At 42.5% G+C, this 18762-nt stretch overlaps 2 protein-coding genes across 11 annotated transcripts in view; one reads left to right on the top strand and one right to left on the bottom strand.

Annotated features, from left to right (window-relative positions):
* The window catches only part of myo6b (myosin VIb), a 41916-nt gene extending 32413 nt beyond the window's left edge, over nucleotides 1-9503 (top strand). The window contains exons 28-33 of one of the 2 annotated variants that reach the window (XM_052086736.1): nucleotides 1039-1199; nucleotides 1332-1382; nucleotides 3987-4090; nucleotides 5669-5803; nucleotides 7044-7262; nucleotides 8875-9503. In XM_052086736.1, coding sequence (XP_051942696.1) covers nucleotides 1039-1199; nucleotides 1332-1382; nucleotides 3987-4090; nucleotides 5669-5803; nucleotides 7044-7262; nucleotides 8875-9074 — 870 coding nt within the window. In that variant the 3' untranslated portion in view covers nucleotides 9075-9503. The remainder of the gene's footprint in view (nucleotides 1-1038; nucleotides 1200-1331; nucleotides 1383-3986; nucleotides 4091-5668; nucleotides 5804-7043; nucleotides 7263-8874) is intronic. The other variant, XM_052086737.1, reaches the window with a different exon arrangement.
* Nucleotides 9504-10523: 1020 nt separating this feature from the next.
* Nucleotides 10524-18762, bottom strand: part of impg1b (interphotoreceptor matrix proteoglycan 1b) — a 30549-nt gene continuing 22310 nt past the window's right edge. For 8 of the 9 annotated variants that reach the window (XM_052086731.1, XM_052086729.1, XM_052086727.1 and 5 more), the window contains 5 exons: nucleotides 17161-17371; nucleotides 15049-15234; nucleotides 14785-14968; nucleotides 12588-12671; nucleotides 10524-11269 (listed from right to left, as the gene is read on the bottom strand). In XM_052086731.1, coding sequence (XP_051942691.1) covers nucleotides 11186-11269; nucleotides 12588-12671; nucleotides 14785-14968; nucleotides 15049-15234; nucleotides 17161-17371 — 749 coding nt within the window. In that variant the 3' untranslated portion in view covers nucleotides 10524-11185. The remainder of the gene's footprint in view (nucleotides 11270-12587; nucleotides 12672-14784; nucleotides 14969-15048; nucleotides 15235-17160; nucleotides 17372-18762) is intronic. The other variant, XM_052086735.1, reaches the window with a different exon arrangement.

Below are 18762 nucleotides of genomic sequence, written 5' to 3'. Positions count from 1 at the left end.
CCATTCAAATATATATATATATATATATGTTCTCCTCTTTGAAATCTTCTGTCCGTCACTACTTTTGAATGTTGTACTTTTAATGAAAGAATGGGAAGCATATTAAATTGAAGTCGGTATGAAATATGCCATCAGTGATTCTATTTATTTATGGGTTTATTTTATTTTTTTGCAACACCTAAGTAACGCCCAGGTACTGGTTAATGTTTAGTCAATGGGAAAAATGTTCGTTTCTGACAAAACCCGTTGTACAATTGACCATCCAGCAGAACACAGATATATTTAATTAATAACCGATCATTTTTAGACACATTTAGTGAAATTGGATAATTTCTTACGCGAAGCTTGACAATCTCTGTCTGATCTGCCACTTCATCCTGGTTGGGAATCTCTGCAGTAGATGACACACCCTTGTGGGGGGTGAGCCAGCGTTGAGGCTGAGGGCTGTGGTGAGATGGGGGACCCACTCTGGCTCCCTGTAACAATGATGTTAAAAGCAGAGTTAAAGTCAACAAAAATCAACCTAGCATAGCATCGCAGTTTCAGGTGGGAGATGGCAGTGTGGAGTGCTGTGAAAATGGGCTCATCTGTCAAAATGTAAGTTCTGTATGCAAACTCATGTAAGCCCAATAAAGATGGAAGACAGGACATGATTAAGGTCGGACCAGTTTGTTCAAACATTCTCTGATAAGTGGTGTCCGATCAACTGGTCAGTAATTGAGGCTGCTAATGGAGGTCTTTTTGTTGAGTTGTAGCCAATTTCAGTCATGGTGTGATGAGGGACCATGACAATGATGCATTGACGATCCAGCTGGCCTGCACATTTTTTGAGGACCCTCTCAGTCAATCCATCTGGAGAAAACTATTGTTGTGAAAGCGCTCCCAAATTGTATTGCTCTGTTTGTCTAGACGCACGACCAATAAAGCTTTAATAGTGGATTAATAGCTTTAATCAGGCTCGAGCAGACAGCAGAGTTTTAATTGTTATTTAGATTCAGGCGGCCGTTGATGTGTGTGCGTGATTTTTTTTTTTTACAGGCGGAGCTTGAAATCCAGTTTGCTTTGGAGCGTGAGGAGCAGGTCCAGCGAACCGCCATGCTGGAGCAGGAAAGACGTGACAGGGAGCTTGCCATGAGGATTGCTCAGAGCGAGGCCGAGCTCATCACTGATGACGGTCAGCTGGACCCCAGTTTGCGCAGGTATTAGCTGAGAACAAAAAGAAAGAAAAATGCACATGATTGCATTCATCTCACAATGAAGTGAATGGACACGCATCAACACCAAACCTTACTGTCTTTCTGCTTTTCTCCTATTACGTCGTCCCGTCATAGTGATGAGGCTTTTTCGGATCTTCCTATCTCTGCATCCTCAGCCAGAGCCATGTAAGAACGAAGGACAACTGTATAGTCATGTCAAAATCACTCACTCCTTCTCCCGCTTTAGTGCCAGAACCCCAGTCATACTTGCATTCATCTCTGAACTGCTTTGAGTAGATCCGCAAAGCAAAAGCGAATTTGTTATCATTCCACCAAACCCGCAATCACATATCAAATGCAACAATAAAGTTTTTGATTAGAAAGAATCACTGGATGTGCCGTGCCAAGGATATTTGTTTGAACAAAGGCACACAGCACACTATTTACTCTCCGTGTTTGCTCAGTTTGCTGTTTTGCTCACATTGATATTTAGGCGCCACGTCGTCTGAAGATGGATTATAACTACCGGCACTCAATATGGGAGCTGGTTTCATTCTTTGATAACGATTGATTTGCATTGTGATTCTGCATGAATTGGTGCTGATTGCATTAAAAAAAAACACAGACAACGAAGACGGTGTTCTTTGTGCTGTTGCGACCCAGCAACATGACAAAAGTTTCTTGTCCACAGCAAGCCTAATCACGATTGAGGCTTTTCAATTGGTCGACCTCGCTACTGGCCGCTATTTGCTCTTGAGTAAGTTACCATCCCTGTGTCGTAATGTTTGAGTTACAGAAGTGACAAGACACGACTGTGCAGAAAACTGCTTTGCAACCTTGTAAAAATACAAACTTAGTGATGGATAAATACTTTTTTCTTTTTTTTAAATCTGCAGACCTTCCTCTCTCATGAGGAAGTTACCCTGTGTTAATCCCACAAAGCACCGCCCCTTCGTGTCTGAATTCAAGTTGAAGGTGTTTGGTGTCAAGCTGGCCAGACATCAGCTGGTGGCCAATGCTAGCCAGCTGCGTCATTACACACCACACTTTCCTTCAGTCTCGTCTCGTATAAAATCCGATATAAAAAATAGAACAGGTGAACCTGGTTTCCCGTTGGTCCAACCGATTGCCCACAAAGCTAGGAACTAAGCACAGAAGGAGTCTATCCACAAATCTACCCATGCATGTGCTTGCATATGCAGTCCACAAAGCTAAAGCACAACTACATAGAGCATGCAGTAAACATAGACCTGCTTCTTGGCTGTAAAATCCTGGCTGTACTTCTGTGGTCTTATATTATAATTGACCAAAATAAGCATTTTGGACTGTGTGCTCCCTTGTTGCTCCAACCAACCATTTCCTATGAGCGACAGCCCATCACTTCACTCCCACAGCTTGTTTCCTGCATGCACAATCCTCCTCATCATGCTCTTCCCCTTGTCCCAGTTCGACTGGCATTGATGGTTCTCACACAGTTTTGTTGTTTTAGTCCACATCAATTAGAAATGGTAATGTGGATTATTAGATCAGCCGTCCTCTTCTCTTAGACGTTAGCAGCTCTAAAGAGAGGAATTAATTCCTCAGTGTTATTGAATTGGCTGCCATGACTCTGCGGAATGGCGTGGGGATGTGCGCGCACAGACGTGCCGTTAACTCTCTGATGATCTGCACTGCCCGTTTGATTCATAAATGCGAAATGCCTGCAGATGTACTGTGTTGTCAAGTTGATTGTGAACACACTGAAACCGTAAGCAACAAATGGGGTGGGGGTGGTGGTGGGGGGGGGGGTTGCATAGCTCTCCTGCTGACATGCTTGTGATATGTGACTTGAACCCTGTTAGAAGCATCCCGTTATTGCTAGGACCCATTATAAAGATTCCATTATTCAAGGAATCACAGACCAACGCAAAAAAGATATGAATTAAGCATGCGTAAAATGTGTGGGGTAGCTAACACGTGACATATTAGCTTACACTTTGCGGGAAGTCCTTATTACTTGGCTGCAGGCATGGGGATGTTGCCCTCCTGGAGGTTTCTGGAAAGAGAGTGTCACGGGGACCAGAAAGGGACAGTTTAGGCTAGATTGCAACCGTCAACAGATATAAACTTCTGGTTTAATTAACGTTTTTTTCAGGCGGCACACCTGGTTTGCACGCTGGCCTCACAGTGCAGAGGTGCAGGGTTCGATCCCGGCTCCGGCCTTCCTGTGCCGAGTTTGCATGTTCTCCCCATGCCTGCGTGGGTTTTCACCGGGTCCTCCAGTTACCTCCCACACTTCAGAAACATGCATGGCAGGTTCATGGGGCACTCGAAATTGTCCCTAGGTGTGAGTGTGAGCGCGGATGGTTGTTTGTCTGTTTGTGCCCTGCGATTGGCTGGCAACCAGTTCGGGGTGTACCCCGCCTGCTGCCCGATGAAGGCTGGGATAGGCTCCTGCACGCCCCGCGACCCTTGTGAGGATAAGTGTATTAGAAAATGGCTGGATAGTTTTTTTTTCATATCTGCAAATGTCTGAATAAACCAAAATTTGTGTTAACAGGCTGAAAACTTAAAATTTTCTTTAGTCACCCACCACCCCTATATGATTTGGTTGTATTTTTATATTTATTTATTGTTATTTTAATATGATTATTGGCATACGGATTTATTTGTTTTTATTTATTTATTTATTGGGGGGGTAGAAAGTCAAGAGACCCAAGATATAAATAGCATAGGACCTTTTGTGCACTGTCACTTTTTCCTTCTATATGCGTCTCACACACACACTCATTACCTGCTCTTCACCCACAGGGGCCCTCAGGTGCAGGCAACCAAAGCCGCTGTTGGCGCTAAAAAATATGACCTCAGCAAGTGGAAGTATGCCGAACTGCGAGATGTCATCAACACTTCCTGTGGTGAGAAAACCCGGCTCGATTGTTTGTGTATACCATTTGCAATTCTGTGGATTTCCCTCAATCATTTCTTGAAAGTATCCAGGGCGGTTGCCAAGAAAGCTGAGCCTGCAGCTGTACGGAATATGCGGACACATGAGATCTTGTGCCCATCTAAAGAAAAGACTGATCAGTGGGTGCTCCCGCAGCTGCTGTTGCTCATTATAGGATTTTTTTTTCTTTTTTTAAGTGGCACAGAAAGGAAGTTATCGCCATTTTGGAGGAGGACGGACCTCTGCCCTTCCAACTAATTCCGAGCCAACTTTTACTCAGTCAGCTCGAAAGATCAGATGATTTTCCACTGGCTGCCTGGCTTATGTCTTGATAGCGGACACTGTTAAGTCAAGCAACTCGGATACTTCCTGTGGGATCCCAAGGACATCTGGATAATCTGTGAAAGCCATTTGATGTTATGAAGCCGCTCACATAAATCTGGATTTGAAGGTCAATTCATTTGAGCCCAATCTTCTCTCATTCGGCTCCTCAAGAGTAGATGAGGTCCACCAAGGAGTTGAGTTTTGGATATATCCACCTGGATTTATAGTCCAGGTTTCATTCTAAGGATATTTCTGTTCAATGACGATGATATATCTTCCTCAAATGTAATGTCAATTTTCGTCCACATTTTTTCAGCAATTCCACACAGAAGATCTAACTTTTCAGACCTGTCCGGTAAAATCTGATAATGTTTAGTTTTTGTTTTGCTAATGAAGACTCATTTTATCCCACTAAAAGAACCTTTGGATTCAATCACCCCATTGAATCGACACAATATTTTGTGTGTGAAGTACACGTGTCATTTTGTCCGCATCACGTTTAAATGTAATGCATTTGTAAAAGTGTCAGATTTCAACGTGGGTCAAACAAAGTTCGACATTATTTCATGGAATCGGTGACATTCAGAAAGTTACTTTTCATTCGAGATTGGACTGGAATTGACCCATTAAACAACCTCGATGGTACATAATACAGCGCTGTGCAAAAACTCTATTAGCAGTAGATTAGACGCTCCAGTGCATTTGCTGCTTCAGCAGTTCTTTGAAGTCTGCGTCGGACTAAAATGTCACTCAGTGGACTGCTGTCCTGTTAATTGTTAACAAATGTCATCTTTAGGTTCATTTGTCCATCTGTTTGTTCGTTGGCAGGCTCTTGTCTGGTTTATGGAGGATGACTAATTGGTTCCTGCAGGTTGAGCATTGATCCAAAAAAAAAAGTCAAAGTCATACAGTATATTTCTGTATCTGCAGCTTTATCCAGACACCCGCCAAAATGGAATACTTTTTTTCTTGGCACAAAATTTGGAATATTCTGCTGGCACACTACGTCGATTTTTATTGATTAACGAGTTCAAAGTGACTGTTGTGTCAAGAGTCGTCACAACAACAAATCAATTGAACTCCCGATATCATGACAACGATAAACATGATCAGTGTCTCAGCATCGATGAAGATCATGAATTATGAAGAGCGGATAATAAAAGAGGAATTTGAGAGTTTGGAAAAGGATTTCTTGTATGTATAATGCTACGTTCTATTTCGATAGACATCGACCTACTGGCGGCCTGCAGAGAGGAGTTCCACCGGCGCCTCAAGGTCTATCACGCATGGAAGTCCAAAAATAAGAAGCGCAATGACGACGGAAGTGATCAAAGGGCTCCGAAATCTGTCACTGACTATGGTGAGTTCCGGAAATGTTTCTGTTCGTCCTCCTTCCAATGCATTTTACATTCCTCATAAGCATGGTTTTGTTTATTTTCTCCGCCTCCCTCCCGTCCCTCACTTTCATTGGCAGGGATTAATGATCTGCCTGTAAATAAGATGCCTGTGCAAAATTAAATTAGTCGGCAAAATACGGCGGCCCAAAAATGCAACCGCCGCCTATGTGCTGAAAAATATTTATTCTAATTAACAAGTAACTGCCGGTCATGCGTTGTCAGGTTCAGCAGACGCTAATGTGACAGCTCACTGCTTTGCTTTATGCACGCACACACACACACGCACACGCACACACACACACACACACACGCACACACACACACACACACACACACACACACAAGCTGTTTAGATGCATGAAAGCATAATGCTGATCTGCATTTTGGCATTTTACACAAGAAAAAGGGATTGCTGAAATTGATAAAGAGTCTAACATGTCTCCATGTTAGACTCTTTGCAACAAATAGTCTCATATCTAGTATTTATGATGATTGTCAACTCGCTGGAGACTCTTAGGTCAGACAGTTGCTTTTAACTTTAATTTTTGAGGTGCAGAATCCAAAACTGATTTCAGTTTTTCTTTGTCACATGTAGTTTTATTTCGTCAACTATCGATCCCAGTTTTCTTAATATAATAATTAATTACTAAGATGGAATCGTTACAACCAAGAAATGGCATAAAGCAAAATAGAACATACAATGGTATGCCCGTGGTTACAAAGTGAAGTAAAAAGCCAGCTCTGATCCTCCAAATTGCTTTCTGTCGCAAACATTGATAGTACTGACCTATTGGGAGCCGCACACACCTCTCACTGCACTGTCTCGATTGTTACTGCACAAACAACTTTCCACGTAGCTGTAGACACGTCCAATCGTAATCAGCTCTCCTTTCTACAGAGCATAGAGCTGATGTTGCCTTAGATGCTGACTGAAATGAAGCCTAGTAAGGTGTGCCGATAGCTCACGTGACGATCAGCATTATAATTGTTTGACATTTAAGGCATACTGCAGATTTCCTGAACTTTTCAAATTTCATATTGCCCATATTCTAAAGCTTTCAACTTTCAAGGTACCATCGTAACGAATAGAATTCAGCCGAAGGTGAATTCATTATGGGAGAGCTTTTTCATCTTGTGCAGCCCTTCAGTTCAGCCCTTGTGCTTGATATTTATACTCAATGAGGCTCTTTGCTCCCTCGACAGCGCAACAGAACCCCACCCCCTCCATTATGGCCCAGCACCAAGAAGTGGCGATGAACCGGCAACAGCGCTACTTTCGCATCCCTTTCATCCGGCCCGCCGACCAGTACAAGGACCCACAGAATAAGAAGAAGGGTTGGTGGTACGCCCACTTTGATGGGCCGTGGATCGCCCGACAGATGGAGCTGCACCCGGACAAGCGGCCCATTGTGTTGGTGGCAGGTGAGCCAAGAGGACATTTATTTACACAAGGATGTCGTGAAGAAATTTGCGCTTTTGAACATTTTCATGTCCAGCAGATGAAAACACAGCCAGAGAGACTGAAATTTGACAGAGACCTCCAAAAACAGCACTGTAACGTAATATGCCTGGCGGTTCAAGCCCAAATTACAAAGCACTTTCCCTTCAATGTAATTGCCCTTGGGTGTATAACTGTGATCTCAACTCTGAGAACGCATTGAACTTGATTTTATTTTATATTTTTTTAAGACAAACCCTCTGTGTCAGGTTGTCAAGCAATGAGCAGAGAGTGATGAGGAGACTAGACTTGTTAGGGAGTGTCAGCACGATGAGTCATGGATATTCACACCAGAAACTTCAGTTGAGCAGTTTGACGTAGCCGAGCCGATAGAAATCAAGATACTTAAAATCATGTTGAGCACATTGTTCAATGTGACAGTGGCATCATCCACTGCAATGCCATGGCTGGCGATGAATCAGCACATCGACAAAGAAATCCTCCTCCTCTTGTTCAGCGGGTGTTGTGCAGGAAAACTTGTGCCCGCTTCACCATGAGCGCGCGCCTGCTCACAATGCTCTGAGTATCTGACAGTTCCTGGCCGTGAAAAACATCACTGTACTGGAGCAACCACCCTACCCACCTGACCTGACTTGGTGTAATTTTCCATCTTTCATAAGCAGGTTAGCAAGGGCCTGTTTTGAATGTTTAGGCCATATTGTCAGACAATATTTTCAGGGACCGGTCTTTAAGGCGTGGTATTTTCTAAACATAAAAAGAAATGCGAATCATGACACGGGAAACGTCCCATCTGGCCGAAAAATGCTTTGTGGTCGTTATACAAGCGTTTAAACATTTTTTAAAATAAGATAAACCACAAATACAAAGTGCATGAAAAATACCCTCGTTGCATATTACGCAGAGTGGGCTTGGTGCGTGGGATTCTCCCTTTTAGATAAATCCATATTTTCAGTAGGACTCTTGATCCTGTCTATTCAATGTAGCCTTCTTTTTCTTGAAAGTTGTCGGCTCCCTTTCTGTCTCCTGGCTGGGCCTTTCCCCTTCCCAAAGACGTTATTTTTTTAACACATTTTGCCAGCTCCTAGGTTTCATTTTAGCGGTAACATCTCACGTGACCGAGAAGCGGCTGTGAAAACAACATTGTGTAGGATCCTGCAAGAGTTCTTGCAGCAGTGCCGTGGGGAAGTGGCGAAGAAGGCTACCACTCGCTTATTTTTACTGCTGCTGAAAGCCTTAACTCAATGCATTTCGAATCGGTTTACTAAAATGTTTGGCACGTTTACGATTCATTTTATCCACCCACATAATACTGCTTCCATAAGATTGGATATTATTTTTTAAAAAGATCAAAGTTAAGATGATGGATAGAGATGCAGCGATGAGACCATGATGTCATTGCATTGACTTCCAAAGAAAGATATACCGTCTTGGGATTATGACTATGATATGCTGTATTATAGTCCATCGCTCCAGCCCTCAAATTCCTTTCTTTCACATCTCGCTCTTTCATCTTCATGCTAAACTTGTTGACAGAATCGCACTTTTCTCCATTTGGAATTGTCTCGCTCGCCTCAGGGAAAGATGATATGGAGATGTGCGAGCTGAGTCTAGAAGAAACGGGTCTGACCAGAAAGAGGGGTGCTGAGATCCTACCCAGGCAGTTCGAGGAAATCTGGGAGCGCTGCGAGGGCATCCATTACCTGAAGAAAGCCATAGAGAACAAGCAGGCGCGGCCCACGTACGCCACCGCCATGCTGCAGAATCTTCTCAAGTGAACTCGTGCAAGGCAACACGTGTCAGAAGACAAGTGGGATGTGATCGATGATGCAATCTTACCCGTCTCCTTTCATTTTGTGTTGTTTGTAGATGTTGTGTTCACCACCCTTCGAGAGGCCTTAAAATTACACCTCACCAAAAAAAGTCCAACCTGAGACCTTAATGAGCGCTGCATGAATTGTTTTCATCAAGTGTCTCAGCATCTCATGTTGTTCCTTGAAGCTCGAGACAACATGTTACGTTCATCGTTTCACCTCAGTCTTTTTTTTTTTGTATCGATGCCCATTTGATATGCAGGACCTTTTGCTTTTCATGTTTGCAGTGTTTTTATGTTTGCTTCTTCAAACGCACACACCATCTTTCATCTTTGCGTTCTGTTTGTATTTGCACTGTGACACCGTAGAGAATAAAATATACTACACCCTCTATTCTTCACCGTATGTTTTATTCTTCATCCTTTAGCGCTTGAGCTCATTAAAGTCAAAGTGTGAGGAATCGTGAGTTGCACGGCGGTTTACGAGCAAGTAACTCCTAACTGGACTTGACGTCCTAATGGGCATTGCTGCAAACGAGATTAACGTAGAGATAATTTCAAACGAAGGTTGTGTGGCTGATGTTCATTTGAGGCTCGCACGCACACGAGGTGATCAGAGGCATTTAACTCGGTTTAAAGGTTCTCTGCAGGCATTTGTTCTTCAACTTGCACATTTAGTGTGGTTGGCCAAGATAAACATGGTAAATCGTCTCACTAAAAAATCATTTGTCCCAATTAATATTCTTCCAAATGTATGCTGTCTGGTTATTTATCAAGGGAAAATTGTTGCCGTCTTGCAGTTATATGAGGGAAGGCATCTGTGATTGAGGAAATAAAATTCTGATGGGGGAAAAACTATTCTAATTTGATGTGATGTGTTTGTTTCAGTTGATGATAAATATTTGAGTGGAAGCATTGACTTGTTTTTGGCATCTATTAGCGGAAGTCTATTTATTTTTTTCTGATAAGTGAAAAATCCTGATGGGGTGAAAGAAATGTTTACTTGTTTTAGTGTATGAGACACATAGCATTTATTTGAGGTATGACCTGACTGATTTTGCCTAGGAAAACAATAGGTGTGATTATTTGAGGCACGGTGTCTGTTTGCAGAAATATTTTGCTAACCGAAAGGGGGAAACAAGTATTCATCTAGTTGAGGTTCATCGTTGAAGAGGCACACTCTACAAACATATTTGAGGCATGGCATCTGCGCAAATATTTTTCTACTGATAGTGAAAAAAGTCTGTTTATTTGAGGTACTTTGATTCAGAACATCCCGCAATTATTTGAGGCATGGCCTCTCAATATTTTTTTTCACATTGGGATATATGAGGCTTTTAATTGTGGTGAGGCGTTTCACTTGATGATGCAAATTCTTGATTATTTGAGGCAGGGTGTCCGTACGTCGGAACAGTTTTACTTGACAAGGAAAAATAAAAGGCATTTATTTGATTCAGTTGACGGTGAATCCCACAGTCAATTATTGGAGATCAGATATATTCTGACCTTTTCAGCTGCCACAAAAAAACAAAAAAAAAAACTAAATACACTTAATGAAAAAAATAGTTTATTTTAACAGTAAATTGTGTACAAAAAAAAATTCAAAGAAATGATCAGACTTGGAGTAGCTTTGAAGAACTTATAGGACACCTAAGCCTTTTTTTGTTTTTGCTATCAACTAATACATTCATTCTCTTATTTTTGGGTTGACAATGGCGCACAAAAAGAACATCTAAAGTGAAATATCACCAAGTGCGTCACTTTGTAAATAAATACCTCACTGTGAGGAAAGAACCGCCAAACAAGCAATTTTCCTACCATATGTAATGTGTAATAAATATTCGATTCCACATGACAACGTCAATCCACACATGTTGGAATATCCATATCGCTCTGTCTAGCAAGACTCAGTCATCACAAAGAACAATTCATGACCTAACACTCTACAGGGGCTTGGTCGAGCGGTGTGTGTGTGTGGGGGGGGGGGGGGGGTCATCATAGATCCATATAAGCATAGATCCTTTGCTCGGTTTGTTGCCATGGCAACTGAGGCTGCCTGACGCCACCGCCGCGCCATCACACCACGGTGGCCTCACCGCCTTCGCTGTCGGATGTCCACAGAAGAAAACACGTTCTGTATTCATTTGGCAGTCGCCACGTCTGAGAGAAGCCAGAAGAGACACATTAGATCCAAAGGCCACACGCTCCATCGTTTCCGCATTCACCATAAGTGTGCACGATGCACACCCACTGATTAACCCCTGGCAAAGTTTTGTGTGATTTTCTGACGATGCACACCCGCTGATTAACCCCTGGCAAAGTTTTGTGGGATTTTCTGGACATTTCCATTTCCAAAAGCCGTATGGTCCCCAGAGAGTTTCCAAAGCATCAGAGGGATGTCATTCTTAAAAGGTATCAGTCAGCAGAAAAGTACAAAGGAATTTCCAAGGTATTTGATGTATCATGGAACACTGTTGTTACCGGCAACTGGACTTCCCCACAAAACCCGTCAAGGAAGCAGCATTGAAGGAACGGCAGGAATTTCTACTGGTTGTCTCCTAATGAGAAGAATCTCTTGCATTCGTCGGATGTCAGGTATTTTTCGTCATTTTTGTGGCTTCTTGCAACACAGAGAAAACTGTACTGCAAGCTGGCACAAAGCAAAATGAAAAGTTTTAGCACAAATGGCATCTGATGAAACCAAGCTTGATGCGTATAGCCCTAATTTGGAGCTTTTTCTTGCAAAGGTGATCTTCATGCAAGGAGTTTGCTTGGGAAACAGTGGAACCTTGGTTTAACGAACAACATTTTCGGTCAGTCTTACTGCAGTTTCCGTTTGTTTTTTTTTTGATGAATCTTTGTGGCTCTTTTACTGAGAAATGATTTCTAAAAGCACTGAGCACTGTCATGCACAACTAACCTCCTGCAAACCATCATATTTTTATTCTGGATTAAAGAACCAAAGCCACGAGGGCCACGTTAAGCATTTGGAGATGCATGAATTTCTGGCAAGTACTGGCAGTGCCGTACATGTGACAACAACACAGCCGTATTTTTATCAATACGGTCGATGGGGTATAATAATGTGTAAACTAGACTAAAAGTGCACAGTCTTTTGTTTCACTTTTGCTGTCACTCAGCCTAAAGCCAGGCATCAACCTCGTTAAAATCCTGTCGGGTTATCCAAAGATAATTTGTCATTGTTCTGAACAGAGCGCTAATTCACAAACGATTTGAGGCATGCATATTGGTCTCGCATAATCGGGTTTGTCTATAGCACACATTTTACTTTTGCCGTGCGTCACTGAGCTATCCAATATTTCATGCAAAACGTGCTGAAATATTTACAGTCACACTTGAAGATAAAGTGCAAATTTGACCCGAAGGGAGCAAAGCATTTTTTAATCATGACTCCGTCTCATTCTCACTCCAACTCAACTATCTCCGGGTGTCATTTGACAGTGTGTGGTTTTCTCACCTCATTGTGCGGGATGCATTGATGGAAGTCCACCAGCTCCGATACTAACTTTTCAGATCTTGTGGTGTAGAGTTGTCTGGGGATCTGTGGGAAACACACACACACACACACACACACACACGCACACGTACATACACACTAAGTGGACACCCACTGTGTTTACGACACGCTTCATTAATTTCTCATGCCAGCAGAGGCGCCTGGAGAGCACATAAGCAGATGGAGAGTAAATAAAAAGTGACGAGCCCTACAGTATACAATAAGCATTTTGACCTACAGCTACAACTACACAGCAGATGTAATCTTCGGAGGGTTTTGCGCAGTAGATTTGGAAGTTTTGCGACATTGTAGGGGAGGCTCATCTGTGTTTTGTGTCCTCAGAGCATGTGCTTAGACAGTTGACACAAGCGCAGGAGAACCTCGAAAATCTCGATTGTTATTCTTCCAAAATAAACTCGTCAACAGCAAGTTATAAGCAGCGATGGCTTTACGATGCTGATGCATCATAAAGTGCGTCAGGTTTTCGAGGTTAGTTTCATTTTTTGATTTAAGTTTGACCTGTGAGTGGTTGTGGAACAAAGATTTGACATATGTCGTAATTTATAGCTATGACGTTTCAGAAAAAAAATTCACCTGTTGTTGAAATCCTTATTTTATACTGTACATATGACTGAATATATTACTATATTACATATTATATTAGTTTTTTTTTATTAGTCGTGCTAATACGAAAACCTGATGTGCTAGAGAAAAAAGAGGGCAGTTCTGAATCAGCGCAAACAAAAATTATCAACATTTTTACTTCCATCTCTGATTATTGAGCAGTGATATTCGTGAAAAAATATACATCTGAAGTTGCACAAAATTGTCAACAAGGCATGAATTCTGGGTCGATGATTTGCTTTTTGTGGGCTTTCTGCAACACCTAATCCACAATTTGATTGCATATCTGTTCAGCATAAAAAAATAAAATAAAAATTTAAATTAAAGCTCGTTTGAATGATTTGGGTTTATAAAAATTACAGAACCAAAAATTCCTTTGGGTTTTTGTTACATTTTTGCAACACATATTCTAGTTGAATGGACCATCGTCATTGCATATTTATATGTATATATTTACTCGCACTGTCTCCAATTTTCGGAACAAAATGACAAAATTACAAATGTAGCAACATTGTTCAATTTAGTTTCTCGGATTCCGATTACTGCTGTTCTCATCACACTTTTTTTCACTTAGGGTACCTTAGACAGAAATCATTGCCCATTCGAGAAAAATGCCCTCCATGAAAAGAAATTTGGACGCAAACCAATGACATTAATTAACATGAATTTTAAAATTAAATCACTGCCCTGCATTAGACATCCAAAACAGATTGGAAGTAAAGGAATTCCCCTCAGCACATTTTAGTGATTAAACTTCTTGATTAATGCTTCATCTTTGACTTGTGGCTTTCAGAAATGAACCGCTGTCATGCATGACTTGTGCTAAACAACACAGACGGTTTATAATTCACAACAGTAATTACACGGACACTTATTTACAGCGGTTCAATGGCTCTGATTCCTATTCTTGCTCTCATCACACGTTTGTCACCTTTTTTAAGGGAGAATTTATGGCCCAAGGGAAAAAAAAAACAAATCCAGTCTTGGCTGTTTGAATGACATACTAGGGTCTAAATATGTGAGCAGCAACTGGATCAGAAAATGAAGACGCAGACAACTGAGAGCACGTTTTCCAATGGAATCAACTAAGCATGTTTTGACAGTTAGGCCCCCGTTTTACTTCAGGCTTTTTATGGCTTTCTAAAAAGGGCCACAGTCATGCCTTTTCATTTTCCTGCGAGACATCAGCACTTCCCATGAGAGCTCGGCCGAAAGACATCCGAGAGTCAAAGGTTAGAATTGAAGTGATTATAACGCCCTTTAGCAATAAGTATGTTTGGCTTTTTCATTTGACATTTGGAGGGACCGATGTCATTTTTCATTGCATTTGTTCTGTAGTCTTGACCCTGAAACTGATGATTTCTCTGTCCATTATTTGCTACGAGAAAAAGGATTTCAAAACCCAAACCAATTGGAAGTCGGAGGTTCCGAAGCCACAGATGGCTGAGAGTGTGTTAGAGCAATGAGTCGACTACTTGAGCGGTTAGTAGCGTGGTTGTTAGCCCAAGCGCTCGTGCCGCTCGGCGCCGTGTACCTCAATACTGAGATGTATGTTTTCAACTGGGGCATACAGTTCCTGCTCAGACTGTTGAGAGCCGGATGAAGCCGAACTGGAGGGGCATGGCAGTGTGGACACCTGGCTTAAGATGCCATCATCATTTTCATATACTGGGTTGACCCTCAAAGTATTTTCAAAGGCATAGGGAGCAAGGCTGTGCCTAGTGGAGTAGGGGGAAGATGCTTTTAAAAGCCTCAGATCACAAAAAAGAACCAGAACGCAAACGCGTTTCCATCTTACACCAAAGTCATTGCCTTCCTCGTCGTCGTGCACTTCTTGTTAAGGAACACCAGAATGCCGATGATGGCGCAAACAAGGCAGAGGCTCCCCACGAGGCAGGTGATAATGAACGACGGGTCGAGTGGTAGCGATACCAGTTCGCTGCAGCGCTCGCCATGGTAGTGCCAGTATTTGCCTACAGGGCATCTGGAACATGGAAACGATCGAGTTTAGCTAGAATAAGGCACAAATACGACAAACCACATGAATATTTTGCCGTCGCCGTAGTGAATGCCCCCACCATGCTTAATGGAAAGAAATGTGACAATATCCTTGAACCACGGAAGTATTTGACTATTATTACACTTAGTCGGTGGTCCAGCGGTTCATGCATCAACCTCACAGTGCAGAGGTATACGGTGTAATTCCGGCTACGGCCTTCCTGTGTGGAGCTTGTATGTTCTCCCCGTTCCTGCGTGGGTTTTCTCCGGGTACTCCGGTTTCCTCCCACATTCCAAAAACATGCATGGCAGGTTAATGGAACACTAAATCACAGGTGTCAAAGTCCGGTCCTCGGTGTCCTGCATGTTTTCTGTCTCTGCCTGCTGCAACACACCTGATCCAAATGATCAGCTCATCAGCATGCTCTATCGGCACCTGATAGTGATCCTAATCATTTGAATCAGGTGTGCTGCTGCAGGGAGGGATGGAAAACATGCAGGACACCGGCCCTCGAGGACCAGACTTAGACACCTGTGCTCTAAATTGTCCCTAAGTGTGAATGTGAGCATGGATGGCGGTTCATCTGTGTATACCCTGTGATTGGCTGGCAACCGGTTCAAGGTGTCCCCCGCCTAATGCCCAAAGACGGCTGGGATAGGCTCCAGAACCCCCCTGTGACTCTTGTGAGGATAAGCAGATCGGAAAATGGATGGATGGTCATTTAGTAGTAAATGTTTCCTTTACATGTTAACTGTCTGAAGTACCTTTAGTTCCATGGTGTTTGAAATGTGTTATATACAGTAGCAGTCAAAAAGTGTGAGAAATACCCTCTATTTCAATGAAGTGTAGAGCACAGAAGTCAAACTCAAGGCCCGGGGGCCAGATCTGGCCAGCCACATCATTTGATGTGGCCTGCAAAAGCAAATCAAACATGTCAACTTCTACGATGATTGCTAAAATCTGTCCCAAGATTTCAACATCACATATGGAATAAATAAGTGAGATATTATCAGCATTTTCTTGTTACCAAATCCCTCATTACACAAACTTAAACAATCATTGAATGAAGCATTATTCTTGACTTCTTTATATGTTTTCACCGTCACAACGACCCATCACAACACTAACTAAAATGTGGCCCATGGCAAAAATGAGTTTGACACCCCTGGTGTAGAGTAATACTAAAGTTATCGACATATATATGGAATTATTGGGTCCCGGTACATAAAAAAATATATCTGTTTTATAATTTCGATTCATAGGCACCTTTTGCCCAGATAACGGCATTTGCTCATCCTGCTGTTTTCTCAGTCAGCTTCATGATGTGGGTGATGCTTTATGATGCGGAATGAATTTCACTTCACCACTGTGCATTATCCAGCGTTAATGGCTTGAATTTCTTGACCTGTTAATGTGTTTGAGAACATCTGAATGTGAAGGTGTCTCCAAACGTTTGACTGCTACTGTCAATAAAGCTGCTTTGCCTTGTCATAATGTTTATATGAACATTTTCATTTATTTAAACAGAAAATCTTGATATTCTTGTTTTACTGTTTATGCCATGAGTACCTTTGTTTGTCTATATTTGTATATACATGCTCTGTCACCAGACCGCAGTGTACTCTTGGCTGAAATTGAGTTAGGACTGGCTCCAGCACTCCTGTGACCCGAGTGAGGATAAGTGGCTTCAAAAATGGATGGATGGATGTTTTTTTTGGTTCATTTTTCTGTCTGACAACAGAGAACAATGTGTTCATCCAGATGACAGTCATCCACTCTCAGACGTCCTTGAACACTTTTCCGGTAAGAGGTTTCCGTGTGCATTTGCTTTTGTGTCTATCCTCACACAAAGTACAAGAAATGCATTAGCTGCAGTCGTTTGCTGCTTTTTTTCCCCAAAAAATACTTTACCTGCATGTGGCTCCATGGCCAGGAATGATTTCACACAAGCCACCATTGAGGCAGTAGTCCGGCTGGAGGTCGCATGCGCTCTGACACGGAAGGCCATCCACAGCGCTGTAGCCCGGGTCGCACAGACACTCAGCCTCGTTGTTCCAACTGTTCTCCACGCAGCGTGAAAACTCATTACAGTCCAGGAACTTGCATGGGTCCGCTTCGTCAGCTACGGGAAAAAAAAAAAGTGACATTAACATGAGAGCGGCGTGCACATTCAGCCAGCCAGCCAACCGCCATCTCCACGTTCAGAGGAGAAATGAAAGGGCGCTTTGATCGATGAGCGGCGAAGCGGCGACTTTTAATAAGATATACAGTCGGGACCTCGTGCGTGCAAACAAGATGCTTCATGTTGCCGCTGCAGTGCAAGCAGGAGAGACAACCGGGGACTTTGACCTTGTGGCATGAATAAGCATACGACTTGAGTCCAGAACTCACTAAACTTCATTAGAGAAGAACCAGTCAAGCTCCATAAATTTTGTATCACTATTCATAACCGCGCCATCGGATGTGAAGTCAGTACAAGAGAGAGCGAGAACATTTTCTCAGATAAAACACCAAGTGCCTATTTGTTAGCACATCTGTCTAATTGTGAGTTTTAAGGATTCTAATCTCGGCTCAGGCTTTCCTATGTGGAGTTTACATGTCATTCCTGTTCTTGCTTGGGCTTTCTTCAGGTACTCCGGCTTCCTGCCGCATTCCAAAACATGCATGCTAGGTTCATCAAATACTTTAAATTGTCTATTTTTTTGCAATTTCATGTTGACCAGCCTAGGTTGTATCCCACCTCTCTCCGCAGTCATCTGCAAAAAGTCACAGCTCACCAGCGACCTGAATAAGGACAAGCCCGATCGAAAATGGATGGATGCACACCATGTGGAAATTACAGTGGGTCGTGGTACGGCCAGCAGCATACATTATTTACTTGCAATACCGTGAGACATCACAATTGTAAAACCTCATCTGGTTTTCTCTTTCTTGCTTCAACACTTTATTTCCATAATCAATATTGAGCATTTTAATCATGCACTGTATTCTGTCCCTCAGATCATCGGCAAGATAAGTGCCCAAAACGTGAGACGGCATCGCCATGATGTGTCTACAAAGCATCCAATCTGGTAAATCTGCATTGCTTCATTTCCTTCTTTGACAGATCAGTTTGATTGGAGCATCTCGCAGCATTCATGTGCAAAATTTGGCATTTTTAGTAAGAAGACCACAGAAAATGACAAAATCACAGATAAAAAGGATGTGACCGTGTCGCCCTGGCATTGCCATATACAGCCGTGAGGTTAGAAAGTATCCGTTATAAATTTTGCCCAATTCCTGTGGACAACTGTAACAAAGGACCCGAGCACTAGGCAGCGTGAAGCCCATCTTGGAATCATTGTTTATCCTTATTTTTCAGACGAATTGAACTACCTTTTTGGGAGGCTCAACCTACCCGAAAGCTCACCAATTTTTGCAACGGTGTGTACATTGGTAAAATGTCTGCAATTAATTGGGCCCAATCACAATTTTGTCAACCGTGACGAAATTATTTTGTTCATGACGATAACG

The sequence above is a fragment of the Hippocampus zosterae genome, chromosome 14 (genome assembly GCF_025434085.1).
Source record: "Hippocampus zosterae strain Florida chromosome 14, ASM2543408v3, whole genome shotgun sequence".
Classification (NCBI taxonomy): Eukaryota; Metazoa; Chordata; class Actinopteri; order Syngnathiformes; family Syngnathidae; genus Hippocampus; species Hippocampus zosterae.
The sequence above is the reverse complement of the archived record's forward strand: the minus strand, read 5'-3'. Positions and strand labels throughout refer to the sequence as shown.